General features: G+C 39.3%; 1 protein-coding gene across 1 annotated transcript in view; it reads left to right on the plus strand.

The window, feature by feature from the left end:
* Positions 1-366: 366 nt before the first annotated feature.
* The window catches only part of LOC138016506 (uncharacterized), a 78,939-nt gene continuing 52,993 nt past the window's right edge, over positions 367-26,312 (plus strand). The window contains exons 1-29 of the mRNA XM_068863663.1: positions 367-509; positions 1,347-1,395; positions 2,472-2,548; positions 3,689-3,840; positions 3,949-3,972; positions 4,993-5,194; positions 5,474-5,815; positions 7,843-7,971; positions 9,123-9,248; positions 10,408-10,542; positions 11,856-11,978; positions 12,652-12,774; positions 13,056-13,178; positions 16,312-16,434; positions 16,947-17,069; positions 17,426-17,548; positions 18,247-18,369; positions 18,557-18,706; positions 18,784-18,933; positions 20,946-21,068; positions 21,244-21,393; positions 21,504-21,653; positions 21,825-21,974; positions 22,124-22,246; positions 22,330-22,479; positions 22,977-23,099; positions 24,637-24,759; positions 25,514-25,663; positions 26,104-26,253. Coding sequence (XP_068719764.1) covers positions 2,494-2,548; positions 3,689-3,840; positions 3,949-3,972; positions 4,993-5,194; positions 5,474-5,815; positions 7,843-7,971; positions 9,123-9,248; positions 10,408-10,542; positions 11,856-11,978; positions 12,652-12,774; positions 13,056-13,178; positions 16,312-16,434; positions 16,947-17,069; positions 17,426-17,548; positions 18,247-18,369; positions 18,557-18,706; positions 18,784-18,933; positions 20,946-21,068; positions 21,244-21,393; positions 21,504-21,653; positions 21,825-21,974; positions 22,124-22,246; positions 22,330-22,479; positions 22,977-23,099; positions 24,637-24,759; positions 25,514-25,663; positions 26,104-26,253 — 3,718 coding nt within the window. The 5' untranslated portion in view covers positions 367-509; positions 1,347-1,395; positions 2,472-2,493. The remainder of the gene's footprint in view (positions 510-1,346; positions 1,396-2,471; positions 2,549-3,688; positions 3,841-3,948; positions 3,973-4,992; positions 5,195-5,473; positions 5,816-7,842; positions 7,972-9,122; positions 9,249-10,407; positions 10,543-11,855; positions 11,979-12,651; positions 12,775-13,055; positions 13,179-16,311; positions 16,435-16,946; positions 17,070-17,425; positions 17,549-18,246; positions 18,370-18,556; positions 18,707-18,783; positions 18,934-20,945; positions 21,069-21,243; positions 21,394-21,503; positions 21,654-21,824; positions 21,975-22,123; positions 22,247-22,329; positions 22,480-22,976; positions 23,100-24,636; positions 24,760-25,513; positions 25,664-26,103; positions 26,254-26,312) is intronic.

Consider the following 26,312-nt stretch of genomic DNA (forward strand, 5'->3'; position numbering starts at 1 on the left):
AGCTGGTCAGAGTGATTGCGCTTGCGGAAAAACCCTGTTTTGTCCCGGTTTTGTCGCTTTAGTTCGGTCGTTTTGGATCGAGGGATTTGAAAGCGCGCGGAATTCCTGGCTGGGAAATAAATTTGATCAGCTGGCTGGGAAACCAACCAATTTTATCTAGCTGGCTGGGAAATTTCTTGTGTGTCTTGCTGGAAAAAAGGAACAGATAATGTTTTCCCAGCAACACTGAAAAACACCTGAAAATGCCTTCATAACATTTATTTTCATTAACTGGGGTATAATAACACATTTTACAACAAATTGGTTGTTGGGTGCCCCTGTACCTGCCGGTTACTAATGCGATCTTTTTCATTGTGTTCCTCAGGTAGCTTTTTAGTATTCTGAGCGCAGAAAATGTGCGCTCTGGATTGACTGACTGGAGAACAACCTCAACAGTTCGGGTACCTCTCACCTCTCCCAGTAGCTGTTTGGTTACCGGCGTTTTGTTGAGAGTTTCGGAAACAGCTAGGGTGGGCAAGCGTTTTCAACGTTTGATTCAACAAAGCTTCACGTGAGGCCCTTATATTCAGTCTCAGGCTGCAGCCGCGGTTGTTACTATGGATACGTCGTTGAGAGACTGATTAGTGCGCACCGGCATCCCAACAATGTGGTTAGAAGGGTTGGGGCAAACGGCTTCAACTTCATTCAGCATTCGCTATAACAAAAGAAATGATGAATTGTTGTTGAAGCAAAGTTTCAAATTCGATTCAACATGTTTCAACACAGTTGAAAGGGGGAGGCAAACCTCTTCAACATCGCCTTTCAACAAATACGAACGGATGTTGAAGCAAATGTGAAGCCGTTTGCCCGGGCCTTATTAAGGATGTGAATGAAAAAAGAGGTTGAATTTAGGTACCGTTGGTACTTTAGGTGTTTTTCCTTTTTACTGAATAGTTTCAAATCCCGAATGTGTCATCTTTATTTCCACTATAGTCTTTGTACTGAAAACAATTTAATTATTTAGTTTATTTTAATTAGCTACGTTTCTGTACATATTCTATACATCCTTGTTTTGTCCTGTTGCGTATCTTCAGTGTAACACAGTAAATCCGTTAATTATTGAACAAAAAAATTGCAATTAGCCAATAGAGCTGTTGAGTTTGCATACTATATTAAGAGGAATAAATAACTTCCTATTTTAATGAAAAACAATTTAAGATGCAATCTTTGCCAACCTTCATTTCCTAATTGCCATTTCTTTACGATTGGTTGACCATGAAAAACAGAAAAGACATCTGTTTCGAGTGACGTTGCACCTTTATATAAAGAGCTTTGAAACCCGAGGAACTCTTTCATTGACTCCACAGATTCTTCCTGGAATTAAGAATTATGAGTTGAAGACGACACGCCTAACAGGTATTCTTATTTCCCTTAATTCTTTTATATACTCTTATTTACATTACGTTTCCTTGATACTAGTGTTCACCAGTCAAGTACAAAAACTTGGGCTATGGGCTATTGTAGCATTTTCAGCTTGCTTTCAAAGAAAGAGCTCACTAAATTTTATTGAGGAGTATTATTGTTTGACGAAAATGATAAATTAAAAGCAAATGTTGCACACGACTTCGAAAATTTAAACTTTCTTAGGTTACATTATCTTTGTAAGTAGTCTTAGGATCAAGTATTGTACAAAAAAAACGTACCATACATTTTCCACGTTTTCGAAAGGATAATGAAAATTACATCACTTTCAAAACCGTTTGCCCACAAACTTGCAATTCGATTACCTAGGTCAGTGAACTAAGCCGCCAGGCGGTAGTACTCCGTATTATTATAAGTAAGGTAAGAGACGGAAGGTTTTCTTTTTCCGATTTGTCCAACTTTCAAATACAAAGAATTTGTGTATTATTCGACAGTCAACTCATAATAAAACTAAAACAGAAAAACTTGGAGTATGTCAGTGAAATATGGCACTCAAATTCAGATATATTTTCCCTGTGAAATTTTTTCTGGTGTGAATTAAGGTGCAAAATTATATATGTTATAGGGACGAAAGTAAAGTGTTCACCTAAATATGTAGAGGATATTACACGGCCGCGCGAAGATACGAAATTTCTCTTCGAGTGTTGAAGAATATTTCAAGAGTGAGGGCAGCGAACGAGTGAAATATTTTTCAACACGAGAAGAGAAATTTCGTATCTCCAAGCGGCATGTAATATTCTGTTTATTATATAAACACCAATGAAATACTAAATCATTTCAAAAAAAGGAATCGAAAGGCGCGATTTTTATATGTAACCATAGCAACAGTGATCTTTTCACGTGTGAAGATAACATGTTTTTTTCACGTGTGAAGATATCATGTTTTCGCTCGAAAGCTAACTTGGTATTTCATTGGTGTTTATATAATATATGAATATATTAGAATTTGACTCAAACGCTTACAATAATTGTCACCGAAAGTTATTTTGAAACTCTTTTATTTTTCCCAGAGATTTTTCGGCATTCACTGATATGCTGGTGGGCCTAAACCTGTGGACCTTGTGTTTCCTCTTCTCGATAGCAGCTGGTAAAGGATTTTCACATTTATAACATTGAAAAGGATTGGTTTGCTCTCTCACGGGCATCATTTGGTGCCGGTGAATCTCTTCTGAACCGCGCACCGGTGGTTCAGTTGGTTGAACACCGGGCCTTCACGCGGAGGTCCCGTCTCACAACCCTTCAATGTTTATAATCCTGTGGGACGTAAAAGAACCCGCACACTTGTCGCAAAGAGTACGGCATGTAGTTCCCGGTGTTGTAGTCTGTCTTCTGTGGTGTATCATGGTTGGGAGGGTAAATGCTCGGAGATATTAGCTACACCAAGCTACTCTAAAAATCCGAGGGTAAATAAAGAACTATGATATAATTTATGATTTGATTCTGTGCACGAGAGCGTCAGAATCTCAAAACATTATGTGAGAAAAAAGACTCCGATTGTTATTTCAGTCATTCATTCAAGTTTACCAGTAAATTTGACCAACAATGATCGGTTGATTGATCTTATTCACGTTTGAAAGTATAACAGCAAATTTGCAAAATAATCGGAGTGAGCGCGAGTGTATTTTCGGACAAGATATAAAGAAAAATGCCATACACCTTATTCCAAAATGGCAGCTGATTTATGCGGATACAAATTGGTCCTTGTTGCCTCGTTCAAGATAAAATATTCTTTTGAGTTTTAAACTTAAGAACGAGGCATCAAGGGCTATTTTGAATAAAAACAAAAGAATATTTAAATGGCGGCCATTTTGGAATAAGGTGTATGGACGAGAGCGTCTGAGGTAAGTAAAAATCGATCGCAGATTGCCAGCAATTTACACCACGTTTCTTAACAGTTTGGTACAATTTATATTTCCAAGAAAGTTTGCCGACTTGATTCACTGAGTACCCAGATTAAGGTAAAGGTAAAGGTAAATTGCTTCGAGCCTTAGTGGTGGGCCCTCAGGCCAGCGCTTATCTCCGGTTACTGAGAACACAACAGAATGACCCGGCCAGAACTCGAACCCAGACCGCTCGATCCGGAGTCCAGCGCGCTAATCGTTAGGCCACCGCACCTCCCACGAGTACCTGGATTCGCTCTCAACAATCCCCCATGGGCTAGTCATTAACCAATAGCAAACTTTGTATTTTCTAATTATTGCATACCCTGTTTTGCTCGCATGTGTAGATGCGCAACCCTGTCAGAATGAAAATATCACAAGCTGGATGGGTGATATTTACTCTCCCGACTACCCAGCATATCAGTCAAATTTGGACTGTTATTGGTTGCTTCAAGTTGCCGAGGGAAATTTGGTTGAGATCAACTTTCAAGATTTCTCGGTAGGAAATGAAATAATTCTATTTTCAAAGTCCTCAACTTCAATTAACATTTATTTGCTGTGACTCTAGCTCGAATTATAATAATGAAATATTTTTTTTCTCTTTCAGATGACCAGCTTTACTGATGACTCGGTAGAAATTCTTTGTCTGCTTTCTAACTTTAATTTATGTTTAGATGAGCTTCAGTTTTAGTTTTCCGTTGGACTAATATATGGGGGAATAGTTAAGAACTATTCACCGATGTTGAGGTGGCTAGTGGTAGATATTTACCTCGCCGCTTCACGGTGACCACTAGCCACCAACACTGAGTTGAATAGTTGTTTTAGTATATACTAAGACAGTGGGATAATATAGCACAGAAACTTGATTTTGGCTCATTTACTCCCTCAACGATTACAATTTCCCGGGTGCAAATCCCACGGGAGGTGTTCGGAGGTTAACAGCAAAGGATATTCGGAGTTGAGTAGCAAATCAGGGAGTGCCTTTAACGCTATCCACTGTTTAAGTATATACTAGAAATGATTATTTCAGTATCCATCGAATCACTAAACTCATCCTTCTTCTCTTTGTTATATGCACACTTTTCCTGGTATATGCATAGTTATTCATTTGAAGGAAATTATATATGAAATGAAACATATATTGAACTGTAGATATGAAATGAAGTGAAGTTATGATCCTCGCAATTATGAACGCAATTTTAGCAATTGCGTAAAACATCCTGGAAAATGCAGACTTCAACGAGGCTTGAACCCGTGTCCTCGTGATACCGGTGCGACACAATAACCAACTGAGCTGTAAAGCCACTGACGTTAAGAGCTGATCATTCGTGGATTCAAATGTTCCAGTGATGAATGAATCAATGAACGAAATGATATAGCAATTGCTAAAACTGCGTTCATAACTGCGAGGATCATAACTTCCATTCAGTTCTTCATATGTTTGTCGAATCATGCCAAGTGAGCTGGAAACCAAAGGGCTTTAATCGGTCAGGCTATGGGGTTCTAAATGTACTCGAAAAGTGCATACACAGTTAGCCAATCATGAACAAATAGTTTTGTCACACAGACAACAAGTAGTCTTTCCAAGCCAATCAGCGTTGGTAATTTCGACCTTTAACAATTTGTCTTTGTGCTCTCTGTTCAATTACAGGCGGAGAAAAATGGCAACTGCCCCAATGACTACGTTGAAATATTGGACGGCTCATATGGGAGCACAAACCGCATCGCTAAGCTATGTGGCTTTTCCCTTCCTGTTGACGGAAGAGTGTTTCGTTCCAACAGTAACTTTTTACTTCTTCATATGCACACAGACAATGAAATCAGTAATCGTGGGTTCGTTGCAAGACATAGTGGTATGTGTGTTTCCCAGCCATTACCCTTAATTAATTAAGGTTAAGAGCAATGTTGCACAGTTTGAGACAATTCCGATACACATTGGCTATTAGATGGAACACAACACTCCAGTAACTAACTAAAATATTGTGAAACAGCAAGCATACATAGCTAAAACGGGACGAGATTGGATCGGATAGTTAATATTTGGGTGATACTAAACGAGATTGGTGTGATATATTAAAGTTTGCTTTCCAGAGAGCACCTAAATTTATATTTCGAATTATGTTTGTATTAAGGTGTCTGTCAAGTAAACCTTACTGCTGTCTCAGGAACAATTATGTCTCCAAATCACCCGAATGACTATCCAAGCAGTATACAGTGTGTGTGGCTGATTGATTTGGGTCTCGGATATGATATCACGCTGACTTTCCATAAGTTTGAATTAGAAAAGAAAGAGGATTGCTCCTACGACTGGGTCTCAGTACGAGAAGGAAACACTGATACGTCACCGGAAGTGATACACGTGTGCGCTGATGTGCTGCCTCCTACCATAACAAGTAAAGGTCCAATGAGGATTTATTTTAAGACGGATACAGACAATGAATTTGCAGGATTTCATATGACCTACGAAGCACAAGGTAGAATGCGAGAGAGAAGCAAGAAAAATTGTCAGTTAGTATACTTTGGGGTTGTGCGTCGATCATTGTCATACATAGGAACTAGGAATGAAACTATCATAACCGTCCTCTGAAACATGTCGCTGATATATTATATTATATTATATTATATACAAGGTTAATTTGGGAACAGAAATCAGCACAACTTAGTAATTAAGTGAAAATGTGACTTAGCCAGGAATCGAACCTGGGTCTCCAGAGCACCGGTCGGATGCCTTAACCACTCGGCCACTGAACCAACCACATTGTGGCATTTAAATGGTCAGGTCCGAGGAGACAATTTCACACATTCTCTGCAATCAGGATCACGTCACTACTCCCCGGTCGATCGGTGATGCACGGCCAAATCCCCCAGGAAATTAACTAAGTACAGTAGAGTAGGGAGGGTTAATTACTTAGGATCACCAGCCTATTCCCGTTTGGATGGCGATTCACTAGGCATTTCTGAGAAATACAAACAGACAAGGTTAATTTGGGAACGGAAATCAGCACAACTAAGTAATTAAGTATATCATTTTAGAATGAAGAACTGGAAATCCAACGATGTAGTCACGAGCCAGTACGAAATACTGACTGATCCATTTTGAATGAAAAACACATATGCCGTGAGTGGGAATCAAACCCGCGTTCCCTGGATTACATGTCAGGTGTGCTAACCACTACGACAACCCTGCTGGAAACAGAGCAATCAGAGAGGTGATTTGTTAGCCGCGGGGCTCCCCGGCGTTTTATCATTCAGGAACATATACATAAGTTTAAGGATTAAAGAGGACGTATCGATTCTCTGTGACTCTGAGTTTCGCGCCTAAGCGCTCGTCAAACAACTTTATTCAACTAAGAACATACCTTCTTATATACAAATTAGATAAGCAGCTAATTAATTCACTAGTGTGATGATCTGATTACGTGTGAAATAAAGATTCTATAGAGCTATTGTTGGCGGCTTGTGAAATTTGCTAAGTAAAACTTATTCTCGTGGCGACATGTTCCACGTAACTATGGGCAGCTTCGACGGAGCGGGCGTTTGTGAGTTTATCGGTCTTTTCCTCCTGAAGAACTTCAGCGAGAAATACGACGAAAACAACGTAGGACTCTAGATCCATGTTTCCATTGAATGAAAAACATATTGCCGGGTTCGATTCCCACTCACGGCAATATGTTTTTCATTCAATGGATCTGCTTGTAGTTCGTTGTCGCTATTTGTGCACTCAAATCACTTAATATTTCTAGCAAAGCGTTGTGTATCCTTCGGATCCTACTAGCTTGGGACTACATCGTTGGATTTCCAGCCTTGTTAATACAAAAAAAAATATATGTATATATATATATATAATCAGCGACGTGTTTCAGAGGACGGGATATATATACCGGGCGCTCAATACCATTATAAGTAGAGCGAAAACAAATTAAAGAAATAAGGCAAAGATAAGCTGTCGCTACGCCGAGTTTCACGCCGGTTGGCAATCTTCAGGCATAATACAAGTTACATAATACAATAATATATATAAATGCATAATATACATAAATGAAGTCGCATAATACAATACACATATAACAATTTGGCAGGAACCCATAAGGGTTGAAACGTGTAACGCGCGTTCACAGCTTCCAAATATTCATTGCGAACTGAATTGGTTGAATGTTTCAGTGATAAGTACCATATTTGGAAACCCCTCCCTCTTTTTTTTCCAAATATGGTACTTAGCAAATTGAATATTCAGAAGCGTGTTTCCCAGCACACAAGGGGTCGTTACACGTTTCAACCCTTATGGGTTTCTGAATTTTGTTAGGTCCGTATTGTGACCTCTTTGAACAGTTGAATGGACAAGCGAACTCTGTCTCCAGTTCAGTGTCAATGATTAGCCTATTACTTAGTGAACACCGTAAGCAACAAAAGCAGTTGTTACCCGTAGTTAACTTTTTGCGTCAATATTTCCGCGATAGTTATGGAATTAATCATGGTATGTTATTCTCTTTTGCTGTCCCAGATCGGAATGAATGTACGCTACCTGATAGTTGTCATTCAAATGCAACTTGCGCCAACAGCGAAGGGTCATACCAATGTACGTGCAGATTCAGTTACACTGGAAATGGACAAAATTGCACGTGGTATCGAGGTAGTTAATTGCTTATCTTATCATTTGAATTAAATTGCATTTAATGCAATATCACAGACTAATTAAGTTCCTTTAGTTAATCATGAATTTTAACAGTCAAGTAACCTATAAGAGGAAAGGTCAATGTCATCTCCCGAACAGCGCACATTGGTCAACTGCCCAATTTTGAAAGTCTCGTTTCTTATGATAAAATCTTGCGTTGAACTCATTTCAGGGAGATAAATGCTTTGTTGAGGAGATTGGTGCGACCCTTTTCACGATACTGACCGTGTCGCACTGCATGCTCTTATGCGTGACAAAAAAGCTTTCGAAAGATGGCTCGACTACGATTCGAATGAGCAACTCTGCAGCATGAAGATGCTATTTGGAACAACGATATGTTATGTTGTTGTCGTAACAATAAACCGCCTATATTTCGACCGTGTATAACACAGCCTTCTTCAGGTTGAATCGGCGTTACAATTCGTTAGACGAGATATATATGATGAAAAGCGTGGTTTGGCTTCCCATCAGGGCCCGCTGTAATTGGCCACAGCTATTGCGGTGTCCCTGCCAATGTTCTTCTGTATACGTAATTGTTTTGTTTGTTTATTTGGCGAAGCTAATAAAACAAAAAATAAAAAAAAGTAAGAGACGGCACGCTCTCTTGAAACCTTGTGCGTTTTTTGGCTTTCAAAGGTTCTTTTGACCTTTCCTTTTCAGTTTATTCACATTAGGGCCGTTTATACGAGAGAAAATAAGCCGCGGCTTACTCTGGCCGCGGCTTACATAAGACGCAAACACCCCGTATAAATGGTACAAAATCTACGTTCACGGCTTTCTCAAGCCGCGGCTTATCCTGGCCTGGGAGTTTACACTCGTATAAATAGTTCCTTTTGCGTATTATGTAAGCCACGGCCAGAATAATCCGCGGCTTATTTTCTCTCGTATAAACGGCCCTATTATCATTTACCTTGTTGAATAATTTGCCAAATGTTACATCGTCCAAACGATTTTGTCTAGCTGTAAAGAAGTGCCTTATTCTAAATGGTCTCAGTTTCTGTCACCTTCATGTTGCCGGAATTCGTTTTCAATCAACTTCTATGGCTATGGAATTTAGGGCTGAACTTGATAGCTGTTCTTTACTCTTTCCTTGTCTGTTTGTTCAATAGATTTTGATGAATGTGCCTCGAGCCAAAACAATGACTGTCATGAAGATGGCATTTGTTACAACACAAAAACTCACTTCTTGTGTGGATGCAAACCAGGGTTTTTAGGGGATGGTACAAATTGCACTGGTGAGGACTTGTATCTTTCTTCTTCTTCTTTTAAGTTAGCACAGGATTTTGACATTTCACGCAGGCACGATGTAGTTGCTCATTTGTGCATAGTTCCATACGTGATAAAACACAAAAACTATTGCACTTTACTTTAAAACTGGAAAAACATTAGCGGTATTCTTATCTATTAAAACTGTTGGAAACCGTTCACTGAGGTCGATTTTGGTCGCTATGCTCCATGCCGGCATGTTTTTCATCTTGAAATTTCAGTAGCCCCGAATAAGAAACCCGATTTAAATGGCTCAACCACATGCCTAATTGTAAAGCGAGATTGTTCTTAATCCGGATTCACCGTAAACAGTTGGTGATGAGAAGAGGATTTGAATCCAGAGCATGCATGCGCATGGACTCTAGGTGCCCTGAAGAGTTTTAGTTTACTTAGTGTTTCTGTAGGAGTTTATAACCGCAAATTACCAGGGCGCGGTACTTTTAAGGACTAGCAGCTAAATTGTTATTAACAGTCAATAAGGTTTTACAGGCCTGTGTATTGCGGATTTACTCTACAGATTTTTCACACCAGTTTTGCTCTTCATCAGATTACCAAAGGCAATTGGGAGCTTAAGCGACTGCTACCAGAATGTCATCTGACAAAAACACTTTGGCCTGATTAAAATCATTTCATGTTGTTGAGGCTGTGTCACAACTATCCAGTAATATCGTCGGGTGCCCCCCCCCCCGGTCCTTCCACACAAAGTCCAATCTTGTTTTTGTTTTAGTAGTCGATACGAAGAGAACTAGAGCTAAGTCTAACACAATCATAGCGTGGAGAAGCTATATTTTCGCTCTCTCTCTAAACCGCTTAGACCTAATACGATTTTTTTGTAGAAGTTAACATGTTCATCAGTATTCTGTTTTCAAAGGCATTGCCCTGGTCTGAATACCTTTAAAGATCAGTGTAACATAATCTAAGTCTGTTTGACAAAAAAAAATAGACACCCTCAGTTGACTGGGTAAGTGTTCGCTTAGTAAATGCATTCTACTATCTGCATTCATGATAACTTCAGACCTTTAAAGATCCATTCAATATTAATTGTTAGCATCATTGAATCGTCGTTGGATGTTGACCAAAATTTCTTGAAAATAAAGCAATTGATCATGAACGTTTGAAACATTCCAGACATTGATGAATGTACGACAACTAAGATGGCATACAAGCACAACTGTCATCAAAACGCCAGCTGTAGCAATACCCATGGATCATTTGTCTGCACTTGTGTGTCGGTGTATACTGGAGATGGGAAAAATTGCACAGGTATTATCAATTATTATATCCATACTTTTTGTCTAAGCATACCGATTGGGGAATTGCCGAGCAGAATAAGTTCGTTGTTTTGTTCTCTTAGTATGGGGAAAAAGTCAGTGTTTTGTAAAAACCTCCATGGAATACTGTCTGGTAAAATTATCGAAGTTTTCGGCATTTAAAGGTAAAATACTTTAGTAGTGAAACATTAGCTGGCATATCTTGGAGAGTCTTGAGCGCGGGTGGTATATGTCGAATTTGAATTATGTTGTGACTTTTGGTGGTAAAATGAGGATGATTAGCGCAGTTGAAATAGTTTATTTACCTCATACGGGATACAGTGGAGGCCTTTAGATCGGCGGACGAGTGCGACTTCGAGTACGAGTTTTCCGTTCTGAGCACGCGCACTTCGAAAAATGTCGGCCTCCAAACCTTATGCGCATGATCAGAATGGAAAACTTGTACTCGTAGTCGTCCTCGACCTCCGATTTAAAGGTCGCTAATGTGTTAGCATCGACAACGAGTGCGATGTCGAGTACGAGTTCTGGGATTTTTATTATTGCACATCCGTATTGCGCAGCCCGGTGTGCTCAACTCGTTCCGGCAAGATGGTCTGCGACGACTCAGTTGCATCGAAAAGTCGTAGCGGCAAGTACTCGACGAGTTTGTCAAAAGGAAATTGCGTTCTATTTAGTTTAAAGCTGCAATAGTAATATACTGACAATTCTCAAGTGTTGGATAAATAATTGTGGGAAAGGGAGAGGGGGGGGGGGGGAAGGGGGGAAGGTCCAAGCCTGAAAAACAGTTTTAATGCTGATAATTTGCCATCCGAAAAGAATTTGTGAGTTTTTCTGCAGACTAGAAACCCGTACTATACGCTTACCTAAAAACTTCGAGAACGAGTACAAGGTGTACTTGTTCTCGTACTCGCACTCGTTGCCGATGCTAAGATTCTCTAGTGAGAAGTTGGCAACTTACCAGCTCCCAGATGGCTTGATAACTATGATCACTGTAGAGGAATGCAGCTACATTCATGGGTTCGAGTCTCGTTCAAGCCTACTTTTTTAAGTTTACTTTGCAACTGATTAGTTTCTCTGAACTGCGATGATCATTTTCGCTTACGGTTATTGTGAATTTTGTTTATAATTTGTTTTATTGGAATGATGAAATTAGGACAAGGCTTGCGTCCACGGTCGTTCAAGTCGCGTAAGGGTCCCTTTGAAAGAGAAAGGGCCCTAGACTGTCGCCCACTTTCCCTTGGTCAACTACTTTATCGGTACCACAATTTACCTTGTTTTCATAAGTATTTTTTTCGTGTTATTCAGATATTGACGAATGTGAGGTTAACACTCATAACTGCCATGAAAACGGCAATTGTATTAACACGGACGGCTCTTTCCTGTGCGGGTGTAGACCAGGATTTAGTGGAAATGGCACGCTTTGTTCAGGTAATAGATTGGGAGCAAATGTCATCAAGAATTGTGAAACTCTGAGACCGGACGTTTCGTCTGGTGGTTTCCCATTCCATGTACGGTAGTTTGATGCCAATATTTGAGGGGTGTTATTTTTTATTATTATAATTCTTTTTAAACTTACTTTTTAAAGAGAATTTGAGTGAACTTCACCCTTGCCTGGGAAACTGATTCTTGGGTTCAGGAAACACTGGAAACAGCCTTTTTGCGTGTTATATTTAAAAATTGCCAAACCCCCCTAGATAGTTCGCAAGGCGCCTTGCGGGGCCAAAAATTGCACGTCCTATGCTTTCAAAAATGTGTCCGCTACCTTACAGAACTGTCGAAAACCCCGTTAAAGGGGCTGTGACAGGAAATGTAACCATATCCTGCAACTAGGAACTAGCAACCAAATAATAACAAAAACAACTACTTAAAACACTGAAGGAAGGTTTGAACAAAATAGCAAATACAGAAAATGGCAAGGATGATACAATACACACTTAATTGACCACTCCCCCTAGGGAGCAACGCACCGGTATCGCGAGCTCACGGGTTCAAACCCCGTTGAAGTCCTGAATTTTTTAGGCTTCTCTACGCAATTATTAAAATTGCGTCTATAACTGCGAAAATCATAGCTTCACTTAATCTCAATTTATTACTATTGCAGATGTAGACGAATGCGCTTTGGAAACGGATAAATGTCATGTAGACGCCAGGTGCAACAACACGAAAGGGTCTTACATCTGCACGTGTCATGATGGATACACTGGCAATGGAATAACATGCACAGGTATGTACAATCGCTTCAAAACAATTATATTTTCGTGAATGCGCGAAGGACAATGAAGGAGCTGCGGTGGTTAGTGGAGGCCATAGTCACTCCATGGAGCCAATATTTTTTTAAGAAAGAAACACCGTACCTTCTCTCCCGGCTGAAAATTATTAAGGTAACTCTCAATCAATTTTTAATATCCCAAAGCATATCATTTGCACTCATGAGTTGGCCCACAGGATACTTTCATTTATAATATTTTCGCATGTAGTAAATTTTTATTTTCATCAACTTTTTAGATATGGATGAATGCTCTCTAAATACTCACATGTGTCACGAAAACGGATATTGTAACAACACCAAAGGGTCCTACTACTGCACCTGTAATGCTGGATACACAGGCAATGGAATTTATTGTTCCGGTAAGAGGCCGTAATATCTAATTACTTAACACTGGTTAAACGTGCATGAAATTAAGAACTCGTGTTTGCTATAATAAAACATTGCTGTACACTTACTAATGGGCTTTTGATAGCGACCAAAGCTCTGCAAAGCATCGACCGTCGATTGACTAAAAGTGCACAATGTCTTATTTAGCAAACAAAATATGGATCAGGAGTTACTCGCACTTCACCCCAATCAGTTTACTATATAGGGCTTTAGGTTGTTTTGCGATACTAACTCATTTCTTCAGGATTTTAAGACAAGCCTCGCTTTGTAAGGTAGGTTACATTGTCGTTGGAATTGGCTTTAAACTATTGTTTCGTCAAAAAATGAAACTAACATTGGACACTATACCTCTTTCTGCAAGTTCCTTGACAGATATTTTAAACTTTGGGCCTTATGGATTAATAGAAAGCACACAACTAAATAAGAAGAGAAATAAAAGGTAAGGACGTAACTATTGCTAACACAGACGTACGGTAGTTTGATTTACTGTTTGACAAAGGCATCCTTATACAACGGACTTTTTCAAAAAAGTGTCCAAGTGCATCCAATTGAGACGGGATTTGATTGACTAAAGCTGTAATTATAATATGGAGATTCTTTTTTCGGCGTTGCGCTTCTTGACCTGTAGGACGACAACGATGATACCGCCGGGCTTCAAGGTTCAAGACACGTTCTGACCACTGGTTGAATTTGTTTCTGGTAGTCCCTGATTCAACTTCTCAGCTGCACTTGCAAATAGCCAACTGGTTTGCCTCCGACCAGTTGGGATTCTCAACAGTTGTTATTGAATTTTCTGTTCTGTTCTGTCGTGATTGTGTTTCATTGGTCCTGAAAAGCCCGTGTGGGGAGTGGTCAGTTATGTAGGTATGTACTGTATGTATGTTTACGTAGGGCGGAGCGCCAGCAAACTTAGGGAGAACGGTGTATTGTTGGAGCAGTTGGAACGAGACGGTCTGCAAATACGAACTATGCAAAATAAAACTTTTTTCTTCCATAGCAGTGCCGGGCATGCAAAGAATAAGTGTATCCCTATTTTCGCACAATATTCTGGGTTGAGTGTTCTAAGGATATGTCAATGCAGATGGTGCGATCAATCAATAGGCACTCACGAAAATCCTAGCTTAGCTTATACATGCTGTCGTCATTTGGATTAGAGACTAAGGCCCTTTTCAAACGTCGAACTTTACATGTGCCGGATCTAATGCAAATGAGCGAAAACACAAGATTTTTCTCATTTGTATTAGATTCGGCACATGTAAAGTTCGACGTTTGAAACGGGCCTTATAAACTGGTGCCGATAGGTTACCAAAAAAAACCTTTTATTAAGATAGTAAATGGTGAAACCAGCCCATTAATATTATAACACACAAAAAAGAATCAAACCACAAGGACAACACCTTGAGAAAAATGGATAAAAACCCCAAGCCTTAAAGCTGTGCCATAAGGGCTCGACAGTACGCATCACTTACTAATTACGTGAGAACGCTACTCAAGTTCAAAATTTACAGTTACCCTGACTCAAGTGCGTTTAAGGCTCCTTCATCTCCACAGAGTGGATCGGACACAATCATGGGACACCTACCGCAGACTGGCATAGGCTCTCATGGCGTCCATCTGCAAACCATGAGTGTGGATTCTCCCCAATTTGTGTTCCAGCGCTAGAACACTAGACACTTGTGTAAAGTTCCTTCGTTTTTTGGCGAATTTATCAGCAATCACACAGGTGTCGATTGTACCAATGCCAAAAACGTCATTCTTCAGAACGTGCCAGCATGGCTAATCAAAATATGGAGTCACGCTAGTAAAGATGAGCTGTATGGTCTGTTAAGCTGTCAATGAATGAAACCTAAAAGCTACGCCTAGATGAAAACAACGTTCAGTAGTAAGCAACGCTCTTTGCACAGCCACAATTGCTCCAGGTTGAAATATCGCTCTGAATTTAACTTGCTCATGCGTTGTTATAATAGGTAATTGCTACTTTCTTCAAACTGGATTTCTCACCTGAGAATGTTTAAGGTGTCCCCGCAGTTTGTCTCATTAATAATTTTTGAAGTAAAACAATGGAAGCGTTTTATTAATTAATTAATGGTTGTATATCTGATGTAACGCTCTCCTGATTTGCATACACGGTTTCGTTTAATTTTCTTAATTAAGATTCTTAATTTTTACTGTAAATGATAATAATGTGATTTGAAAATTGAATGTTACCTGTTTAGACTTACAAAGCGTGAAGACGAAGTTGGAAATGCAACTGTCATAATGAGGCTATGTCAATCAAATACCGAAGGGCTGTTTCATTGTATATTCTGACGATTTCGTTTGTCAAGGTAAGATAAAGCATTACATAATTTTATTTGCACTTTACACTGAGTTAAAACTCCTGATCCATGCGGTATTTTAAAACAAGCCGCAAAAGTTCATTCCAAGTTAATGGAAGCGCCCTCTGCTTACTTAACGCATTTGTTCCCTAGTCTTTCAACACAGCTAGAATCTCTGTGATGAAATGCGCGATCACATATGGCATTTGTGATAATTTTTTAGTGATAAAATCCACCTGTTTGTGGTGTGGGGTTAAAATTCGCAACATTTAGTGTGAACCCGTCTCTCACAGACACTCGTTTGTTGACAAACTTATTAACAACCGATTCTCGCAAACTTTCCTCTTGTTTCCGAGTTGTTCGCACTTAAGATAGTGTTTTGTAGCGTCTTCAATCAGAAATTTGGCCTAAAAGTGACAAGGAAGAAAGAAACACAAAATGAATACAGGGCGTTTAAAAACCTTTTGCCTCTTATTTTCGTATTATTGCATCTCACCTATTGGTTGGAAGCCATCGTGGTTGCGAGTTGACCGTGATGCCTTTTTTCGAGGTCCCTTTAAACTGACCAATGACCAAAATCCTTAGCAGCAAGAGAGGTACAGAAAAAGTAACGAACTTTTGAAACGCAACGGAGTGTATAACAATCGGACCGGTACCAGTACTTTTTCTCTCTGGAGTTTCTTACTGTGCTTTATCACGGTATCCGCTATTTCGTACAGCTTCGATCTTACAAATAGTTCTGTCAATGAAATAACTTGCATTCAGGTTCACATCCCTTTATTTGCAGACGTTGAAGAATGTGCCACGAATGTACATAATTGTCATTCTGATGCTAACTGTACCAACACTGATGGGTCATTCCACTGTAGATGCCAAACAGGATTCAATGGAGATGGAAGTATTTGCGACGGTATGCAATCATCACAAATTTACAACAAAAAGGAAACAGAACAATTGTCTTCATTTCAAGAGGTTACAATTGTTATCATGCGTCTTTGTCAACGGCCATTGAAAGTGGCTCGGAAAACAATGGAAGTAAACAACGAAAAAAAATAAATAAATAACGGACTCTGAAGACAGTAAAGCTGCATCCTGGAAAGTAAGGCTATGTGGTTTTACAGAGATGCCTGCTTTAGAATAGACATCGATGTTCAGTACGCACAAGCCTCAGTCACTTTATAAAAACGCCAACATATTTAAGTGCCGTGATGCCGTATTGAAATTGGAAATGGACTACGTACTTACATGAATGAGAATGATACGGAATTGACTGTATTTCCTTTTCGAAAACAGGTGGAAAATAGAATATGAGAAAATTAGAAAGTGAAATAATTATCATAGATTTATAAACTTTTTTTTTATTTTTGATAAAAATAAATCATCTTCTCTATAGGTATTTGACAAAAACTTATTTTATTTTAGATATCGACGAATGCGCTAAAGATACCGATAACTGCCACGCTGATTCTACCTGCACCAATACTAAAGGATCGTTCCATTGCTCGTGTCGCCATGGTTACTCAGGAGATGGGATCAACTGTGTTGGTAAATAAACCTGTGGAAGCAAATACATACTTTTGTTGCTGATCAAGAATCCATAGGCCCTTACCCTTGGGTTGGGTTAATATACCGTTTTATCGTCAGAATCCTCTCTAACAACAGCACAGCGATTTCTATGCCGGTAGTATCACAAAATTTCAAATATATCGAGAACTGCCCAAATTTTTTTTTTTTTTTTTTTTGCGAACAAATGATTGATTACTCCAAAACTGAAGGACACTTGCTGGAGTTGTACTCTTATAGCTAGCAACTACATTAAACGGCAAATAGGTGCTGCTGGCTTAGCCAGAACAATACAACCTTTAGGAACTAAACCGTATTTTAATATTTGCCTACTGCAGTTATTGATAAGTGTGGATCTGGGAATCACAATTGCCATGCTGACGCCAACTGTACCAATACCGAAGGATCCTTCTATTGCACGTGCCATACGGGATACTCAGGAGATGGAGTCACGTGTGTTGGTAAGCTTTGGGTATAAAATAAACAGTCTTAATTAATGAAGAGTTTTAGCAGTGAAGTCATGAGACTGAAGTTATTATATGCTCTTTTTTCCCCACTTAACCACATAGTATTAATAAACTTAACTATCACTGGAATCATTGCACTTAGCACCTAGGTCGACCCGTTTGCTTTCAAACATCGTGCTACAGATCGTCGCCATTGCTGTCGTTTTTGTCCTCGATACCCATGAAAAACAGTTCCCGTGTTCCAAGTCGACGCTGGGCTCCCTCTCCCTCTCTTTCATTCTTCCGACACCCACTCATTTGTAATTTGAAATTGTGAAATTGTACAAGTAAGCATTAGTTAAGCTGTTAACAAGCCGCAGTGAACAATAAAAAGCTGAATAACCTTAAATTTGTGTAAAGGGGAAAGGACTTAAGTATTGATGAGTAATTTCCTTCACAATCAAACTGCTCGACCATGCCGCTATTTTCGCTGATTTTAATTGGACGTGTCGAGTAAGATATTCTGGCCCAAGAGAACATTTCACAGGTAACCATCTTAGAACAGCAGTTGCAGAGTCGCCTGGCAGTACACTTGGTTATTTTCATTACTTATTGCTTTGTTTATTTTTTCTTCTTTTCCTGTTTAGGAAAAAAACTGAAACGCCCAAAACGTTGATGGTTGTTTCTTGCTTACATTTTCACTTTTTATTCAGACATAGACGAATGCGCTTCCCAAACTCATAATTGCCATGCAGATGCCAATTGCACCAACACCAAAGGGTCATTCTACTGTACGTGCCAGACAGGGTACTCTGGAAACGGAGTAAATTGTGATGGTAAGTGAATTTTGTTACTTTTGGAGCCTAATCAGGTCAGTGATAGATGTAATAAGACATAGACAAATGCGCATCTCATAATTGCCACGCTTACTTTTTCAGAAAAATGGGCCAAATCTTTTAAGTTCTCGTTTCGGTAAGGTAGGTGGGTGTTTTTTAACGTTGGGTATTTCTCTTTTTACCCAAGACATTCCTGAGTGTGATGACAAAAACCTGGCACCTTATCACAGCAAGTACGCTCACAAATGCCATGCGGATGCCAATTGTACTAACACCAAAGGATCATTTTACTGTACATGCCATGTAGGACACTCTGGTGATGGCGTCACTTGTGAAGGTATATCATTTCAAAACGAAGAAGAACATCATGTTCAGAAGTTCAAGATAAATTCGACTTTAAATTGTTCCTTGCAGATGTGAATGAGTGTTTACTGAATCATTCATCAAATGAATATGGTCAGCTCGCCCACAGCTGCCATGCTGATGCCAACTGTACCAACACCAAAGGATCGTTCTACTGCACATGTCTAAATGGTTATTCTGGTGATGGAGTAGACTGTGTAGGTAGGTGCCCAAGGGAGTAATTTGTGGGGTTGATGAAGTTCCGTCAGTATCATTTAATTGTTTCTACTTATTACCAACGTGTGCCCAATGGCGGAAGCAAAGAAAATCCAATGAAAGGTTGGCGCTGAGGGCCTACCTACTTAAAATTAGAGGTGGCCCATTGTGACTGCTTGGGGTTCTTGTTCTTAAAAATATTGGTTTTATTATGCTTCGTGGCCACTACTTGTAATTTTGGGCAAATCCTTCAATTTGACCACTTGCGCCACAATTGACTCTTGAATTCTCGTTCTTCGACAGAAAGTTTCTTGGTTTCGCCTGTTTATTTCCCTTTTTTTCCGAGATACTGCACAAGTAAATGTGTCACCCCTTCGTGCAGTGCGTGTTGAGTTAAATCTCTGTATGTGACTGACTATTCTCCGCGCACGTCACGGGGAAATATTCAGTTCTTGGAAGCGATTCCATAATAGCCTACGCACTGTCCCTAAAACGCGGCGTGTTTGGTAGATGTACTTTGCGGCCCATTTTGCTTTCCCTTTTCAGTGTGATTGTTTATTGAAATCATCTTTTCGATTAAAGCCAAGGACGTAACGAAGAATGACGAGTCACCTACTTATTAAAGTCCTGTTTAAGATAATTTAACAAACACTGCTGCTTGGCTTTGACCAAAAAAGAGCCAACGACAGCTAGTGGTGGGGTAATTGATGCTGATATTATAAGACACATACGATTCCACATGACTCTAGCGAACAAAAAAGCGATTTATATTACTACATGCCTCATCTTATGTATGCGTCCGCATTTCATTATATATGGTTTCGTTTAATGTTCACACCTTTGTATTTTTATTTGAATAAGAGGACTACGGGTTAGTGGTAAGGGGCTGGGAGATTAAAAAAAGGTATGTATTGTGCCCTTTTCCAGCTAAGCCGTGTAGTTTTGATATACATAGTATTTATAATGTAAAAGATTTATGTGTAGGAATAATATTCGAACTCGCAAATTTCCCAGCTCAATTGGTTGATGTAGCAGTGTGCTCCCCCACAGAACGCTCATTGATGACAGGTTCAAGTATCGTTTATTGAGCTTTTATGGCGCTTCTTTGCTACCGTTACGTTTTTCATCTTTGTGCGAATATCATTCCAACAAATAGAAACTTAAATTTAAATACCCTGTGTCACAAGCTTTTTCGGTAATGATTGGATCTAGAAGAGAAACTGGATTTTGTTTCTTATGCTCATTATAAAATCGCAACGAAACTATTGCAGGATTACCACCATTGAAAAGGAATGACCTTAGAAGTTAGATACAGTTGGTTTCGCTCTATTTAGTAAAATCGAAAAACAGGGAATCGCGAAAGATACTAGTATCATTCATTTCTAGAGTATTCCTCTTGCATTATACTGACTTAATAATTGTATATGCACTTACAGTTAAGATATCATGTCAAAATCCATGTTAAGTAGTGTACCTTAAAGATACAATAAGTTGTCACCACTAAACCAAGAATCTCCTGATCCATATAGTTAGACATTTTTGCGTCAGTCTGCAGTGTGTTCATGCTTGACAGTTTTCGTAAGGTGGAGGAATATTTTTAAAAATATCTTTGACATTTTTGGTATTACTTTGCTAAAGCAGATTGGTGTCTGTCCATTTTCTTTCGTAATGTATTCCTTTTCACTGTGATAGGAACGTATTTACCGAAAGGTCATTAGGAATGGTCAGTTTTCCTTTTATAAAAGCCAGATAATTTCTAGTGCGGTTGAGATCTTCACAAAGTAAAACAGTCTTAGATATAAACAATGTTCCATTCTCACCCTTGCAACAAAGGGATTTCTCTGTTTGCAGATTTACATTTGCATTGCAGACTTTAAAATTTTGCTATATGGTGCGTCAGGTTTCGGTCTTGTACTAGTTTAGGGCATTTTACAACAATTGAAATTCACAAAAATATACTTTTGCATTTGAACTTGGTTCTCAATCTCAGCGATGAAGTGAAATTCTCTCCATTATAGACATCGAGGAATGTGTTACAGGAGAAGACAATTGTCATTCTGATGCGAACTGTACCAACACGAAAGGATCGTTCTACTGCACTTGTCATACCGGTTACTCTGGTGATGGAGTGACATGCGAGGGTATGTGTCAGCCGTTCTCCATTTTACTCAACATGATGCTCCATTCCATTACATTGAATAAATCTACCCGAAAGCAAAAACGTAGAGCTTTGAGTCTGCCTGTAAAAGCGCAGGCAAACAATTTGGAGTATGGTGACTTTGAGTTGTCACTTCTTGAACCTTTCTTTACTTGCAGACATAAATGAGTGTATTCCTGATTACCTATCACTGGAATACGGACATTTCCCCCACAACTGTCACCCAGATGCCAACTGTTTTAACACCAAAGGCTCATTCTATTGCACCTGTAGAAAAGGATACTCTGGAGATGGGATACTATGTGTTGGTATGCATTGTTCTAAGGGTTGTTTAAAACTTAATTTTGCATGATGTCAGTAATAAAATCTTCTTCTGTTACGCACTTAATTAATTTTACTGGTTCTTTTTTTACCTTAGATGTTGACGAATGTTTTCCTGATCGCATTCCCGAGAAATATCGTGAACTTGTTCACAACTGCCATGTCAATTCCAATTGTTCAAACACCAAAGGATCGTTCTACTGCACGTGCCATACGGGTTACTCTGGAGACGGGGTTATATGCTCAGGTAACTTTTGAAAATTTTGTCTTCGGTTTGAAGCGTTGCAATCGCACTCTTTCAGGGTTACGTTACATATTCAATTATCCCCGACCAAAAACGCTAAAATAGATACAGAGAAAAACCACTTGTTGTCACTTCTTTTTCAAGTAATGGCTCTCTCGCCCTCTCTTATCCTAGATATCGACGAATGTAATCGCCCAGGATTGCCCTCTGACTATCAGCATTTAGCTCATTCCTGCCATGATGACGCCAAGTGTACAAACACCAATGGATCTTACTACTGCAAATGCCTGTTGGGCTATTCTGGAAATGGAAAACAATGTGATGGTAGGTCTCGACTCAAACGTCATAGGTCGGCGAGGGATTCGGTTGTTAAAAGCCTTTTAAGTTCAAACATTGATGGACTTTTGGTCAGTGTACAGCATCCAGAACCAGGCGCTAAAGCTACTGTTTGATTATGCGTTTTCCCCTAATAGATATTGATGAATGTAATACTGGAACACATAACTGTCACACTGATGCAAACTGTACCAACACCAAAGGGTCGTTCTACTGTACTTGTCTTACTGGTTACTCTGGGGATGGAGTCACGTGTGTTGGTGAGTAAACCGGAATCGCGAAAAAAAAAAACAAAAATCATTCCTGGTCCTAACATGTTTTTTTTTCATTTCCGTTTTACCAGATATTGCTGAGTGTGATGACAAAAACCTGGCGCCTCATCACAGCACATACGCTCACAACTGTGATGCAGATGCTAATTGTACTAATACCAAAGGATCTTTCTACTGTACGTGCCACTTGGGTTTCTCAGGAGATGGAGTCATTTGTTCAGGTAAACGAGCATTGATAATTACAAAATACGCCAAAACTGAATTAGTTTAGACAACCGAACGGTACGTCTTCTATTCTTTGGCAAACAAATATTGGTGGATACGATAATATAATTTTACGTGTGTTGAACTCGAGAATTGGTTGTTTTCGCTCTATGTCATCACTGCGAGAACAGATCTTGTTCGTACACCAGTATTCGGTAAATTACAAGATTGTTATCTATAGATTGGTTGCAAGCCATCTAGTATCCAAAAGAAACTATCCAAAGGATAGGTAAGTATCCAAAGGACAGCAAGGGTTTTGACATCTTCTTTTCACTCTAAATTCGTTTCTGGCGCATACTCAACAAGGTTTTGACAAATATTAGCGTCCCATAAATTAAAGAGATAACATAGATATTCCTCAAATATAATTGAATGTTATCACAGAGCTTTTGTTGTTCGATTGGATCCTTGCAACCAAATGATATAACGGAAATAACTTCTCGTTCGCTTTTAGATGTCGATGAATGCAAAACTGCTCTAAACATCTGTCATGCCGATGCTAACTGCTCAAACACCAAAGGGTCATTTTACTGCACGTGCTTAAATGGTTATTCTGGTAATGGAGTCGATTGCGTAGGTATGTGTGACTGAAAAGACGCTGCAGTCATGCCAGGTGCACGAGAGGTATTCTAAACCAGACCATCGCCTTAGGTAACGATCTTGCAGTCATTTTACTCATCTATCCATTCAAACTTCAACACTAAACGAATGTACAGTTGTTAGGGTTGTTTGCTCGTCTCCTAATGGTTTGCGGTAACTTTCAGGGAATGTCAGTTAATAAGGGATATCATCAAATATTTTCTTACAAAGGAGATATAAGAATGAAGAAATGAATATGTTTTGGTGCGGTCACCATTCGTACTCCTGATCCATACTTTTAAGTCCATGTGTATTAGATAATAAAATGATTTAGTAAGAACAGTGATTGGCAAAGGAGACCCGGTTCTAGAGAGCCGCTTTTTCCATGTTATTTCCACTTTCGGCCTTTACCTTCATCTACCTCAGAAAAACTCTTATGTTTTGCCTCAACTCAAAATATGCTATATGACATTTTGCCCGAATACAGCTTTAAATAAGATTTTAAAACCTGGCAAAAATGGGTACTTTCTTCCTTTCCTCGACGGAGTCTTTTCTTTGGCTATAGAAGTTGAAAAACAAAACACAAGTCATTTTTTTGAAGAAGGGATAGATACCGAGATAAAATGGAAATGATGTATTTTGTTTTATAATAAAGTTTCTATATAACGCGCGCTCTCATTGGTTTAAACAGCGTGCTTTATGAGAGTACAAAGCACGGAACAAACGAAAGCCCACGCCATCATTCGCAGAAATGGCAGATGAATTTCCGAATTTTACCTTGGGTATTATTGAAGCTGTCAGTTAAAGGCTTGCTCAGATATTCTGTCAAGTGCTTTGGATGGAAGACCTCAACCGTCGCCCGGTCCAGCAGTTCTTTCAAGCTCAGAAAGTCCTCACGCTGGAGTTCTTCATTTACAAAATTCCCAACAGGTTTTCAGATTCCAGCCGCAAGCAATGAACAGTTTGTTTTCCAGTTGTCATGTCGGAAACGTGCAGGTTTTCATGGGCAACAATTCGGCCGGTTTTCACTGAACTTAATCATTTAGATCCTCTTTTTTGCTGTTTTTTACGGACTGAAACCGAACATTGAGGCACTTGTTTTTCCATAAATTCTAATTTTGTGTGATTTTCCAGTTGATTGATGTTTTGACAAGCCTTTGTTTCATTAACCAATCAAATAATCTTAAACATTCTTACAAGCGCGCTGATTGGTCCAAAGTAGCGTGCTTTATCAGAGTATAAAGCACTGTGCTGACGACATCTCAGTTCGCCACAAGCAGCGCGCGCTTTGAAAATAAAGTAGAATTTTTGAAGAAAATTACTTGTTTTTTATCATAAAACAAATAAAGAAGCCTTGACTGTGCTCTGTTCTGTTGTAAAGCACTTAGGAAGCGGCTAGAGCACTCAAGAAGTAGGGAGAAACACTCGCCTATCGGCTCGTGTTTCCCCCCTACACTTCTTTCGTGCTCTAGCCGTTTCCTGCGTGCTTTACAACAGAACAGAGCACAGTCAAGGCTTCTTTATTTGTTAATTAGACATCGAGGAATGCGCCACAGAAAAGGACAACTGTCATGCCGATGCCAATTGTACAAACACCAAAGGCTCATTCTTCTGTACATGTCATACGGGATTTTCCGGTGATGGAGTTATGTGCATTGGTATGCAATTAACTTTTGTTAAATTCAAGTTCTTAAAGCCGTTCTGTTTCCCGAATTCAAGGAAGAGCACCAGTTAGAAAAAGGCTAGAGCGCTTTGATTCTCAAAGTTACACTCTTGCCAATTATCCGCCCTCAAACATTGCCAGGAAGACGCATGATAGGCGACAGTCGATTGCCTGCAAGATGAGGGCTATCATCATCTCACAGTTAACCATCGCCTAAAACTTGTCGACCCAGACACGCGAGCCCACATCAGGGCATTGAAAAGACATGGTGGGGAGTGAAACGAAGTATGACTCGTACAGGAACACCCAGGAAAGAAAGAAAACATACACTTTGCAGCGGTTCGGCGAATTCGCAAACAGAGAAAAAGGATAACTTCACGAAAAAAGAGGAGATAGCCCTTAAATTTTTGATGACAGTACTTCTATTTGGTCTGTTTATTACATGTGAGAGTCTGAACCATTTTATAAAGTTGATTTGAAAATCCACTTCTTTCGCTTATTTTAATGTTGAAAAATGGCGAAAATTGCAGGAAAAGATGTTCGCTTTTCCGTATTTCAGTCGCAAAATCGACCGGTTTTTTATTTAGTCCATGGACTAAGAAGACGAACAGAGTTTTGCCTGTTTACGCACGGTTCTCTTATGGTATACATTTTGTCCGACACGATGAGGTTTACGGACTAGTATATCACTAAACTGCCTATGTAATTTTCTTAAATATGAGATACAAAGATCAACCTTTTGTTTGCAGATGTGAACGAATGTGTCCTTGATAGAATACCAAAAAGTTATGCCCATCTTGAAAACAATTGTCATTCTGATGCAAACTGCACCAACACCAAAGGATCGTTCTATTGCACGTGCCATACGGGATACTCAGGAGATGGAGTTACTTGTATTGGTACGTCAATGCATAATTTGTTCTGTCAATAACTGGGAAACCGGTATGCCTTAGTAAAAGACGATTTCCCGCACAACTTAACGCTGGCGGTTCGATCATAACTAGAACTTAGCCATCGAAATACAAGTACTCATTAGTCTAAGTAAGGAACATGTATACTAATTTGACCTCATCTTTTCTCTGCAAAATTAAACTAAAAATTCCTTCTCTTTGATTCAAGCACATGGAGAGGAATTGCCTGCAATATATCGCTAAGAAAGACGAAATTGATTTCAAACTAAGTCGCATAATGAGGTAGAGTGGAAACTCGAATGCATTGTTATCTCTTCCAGGTGTCACAGCGACAGGCATACCGATAATCAATCATACGATAAAGAATAAAGTAAGTACTTTCAAAAGACAAAAATTGATGACATATTCGTCGTATTTTTTAATTGAAGATGTGGATGAGTGTTACCCTGATCAGTTACCTGATGAATATGGTCATCTACATCATAACTGTCATAGAGATGCTAACTGTACGAACACAAAAGGATCTTTTTACTGCACGTGTCATACTGGATACTCTGGAAATGGAGTTACGTGTCTTGGTAAATATTCGTTTGCTATTCTTTCTAGTAATTTGCTAAGTGCTTTTTGTTTTCTGTAC

Source organism: Montipora capricornis, chromosome 9, assembly GCF_036669925.1.
Source record: "Montipora capricornis isolate CH-2021 chromosome 9, ASM3666992v2, whole genome shotgun sequence".
Lineage (NCBI taxonomy): Eukaryota > Metazoa > Cnidaria > Anthozoa > Scleractinia > Acroporidae > Montipora > Montipora capricornis.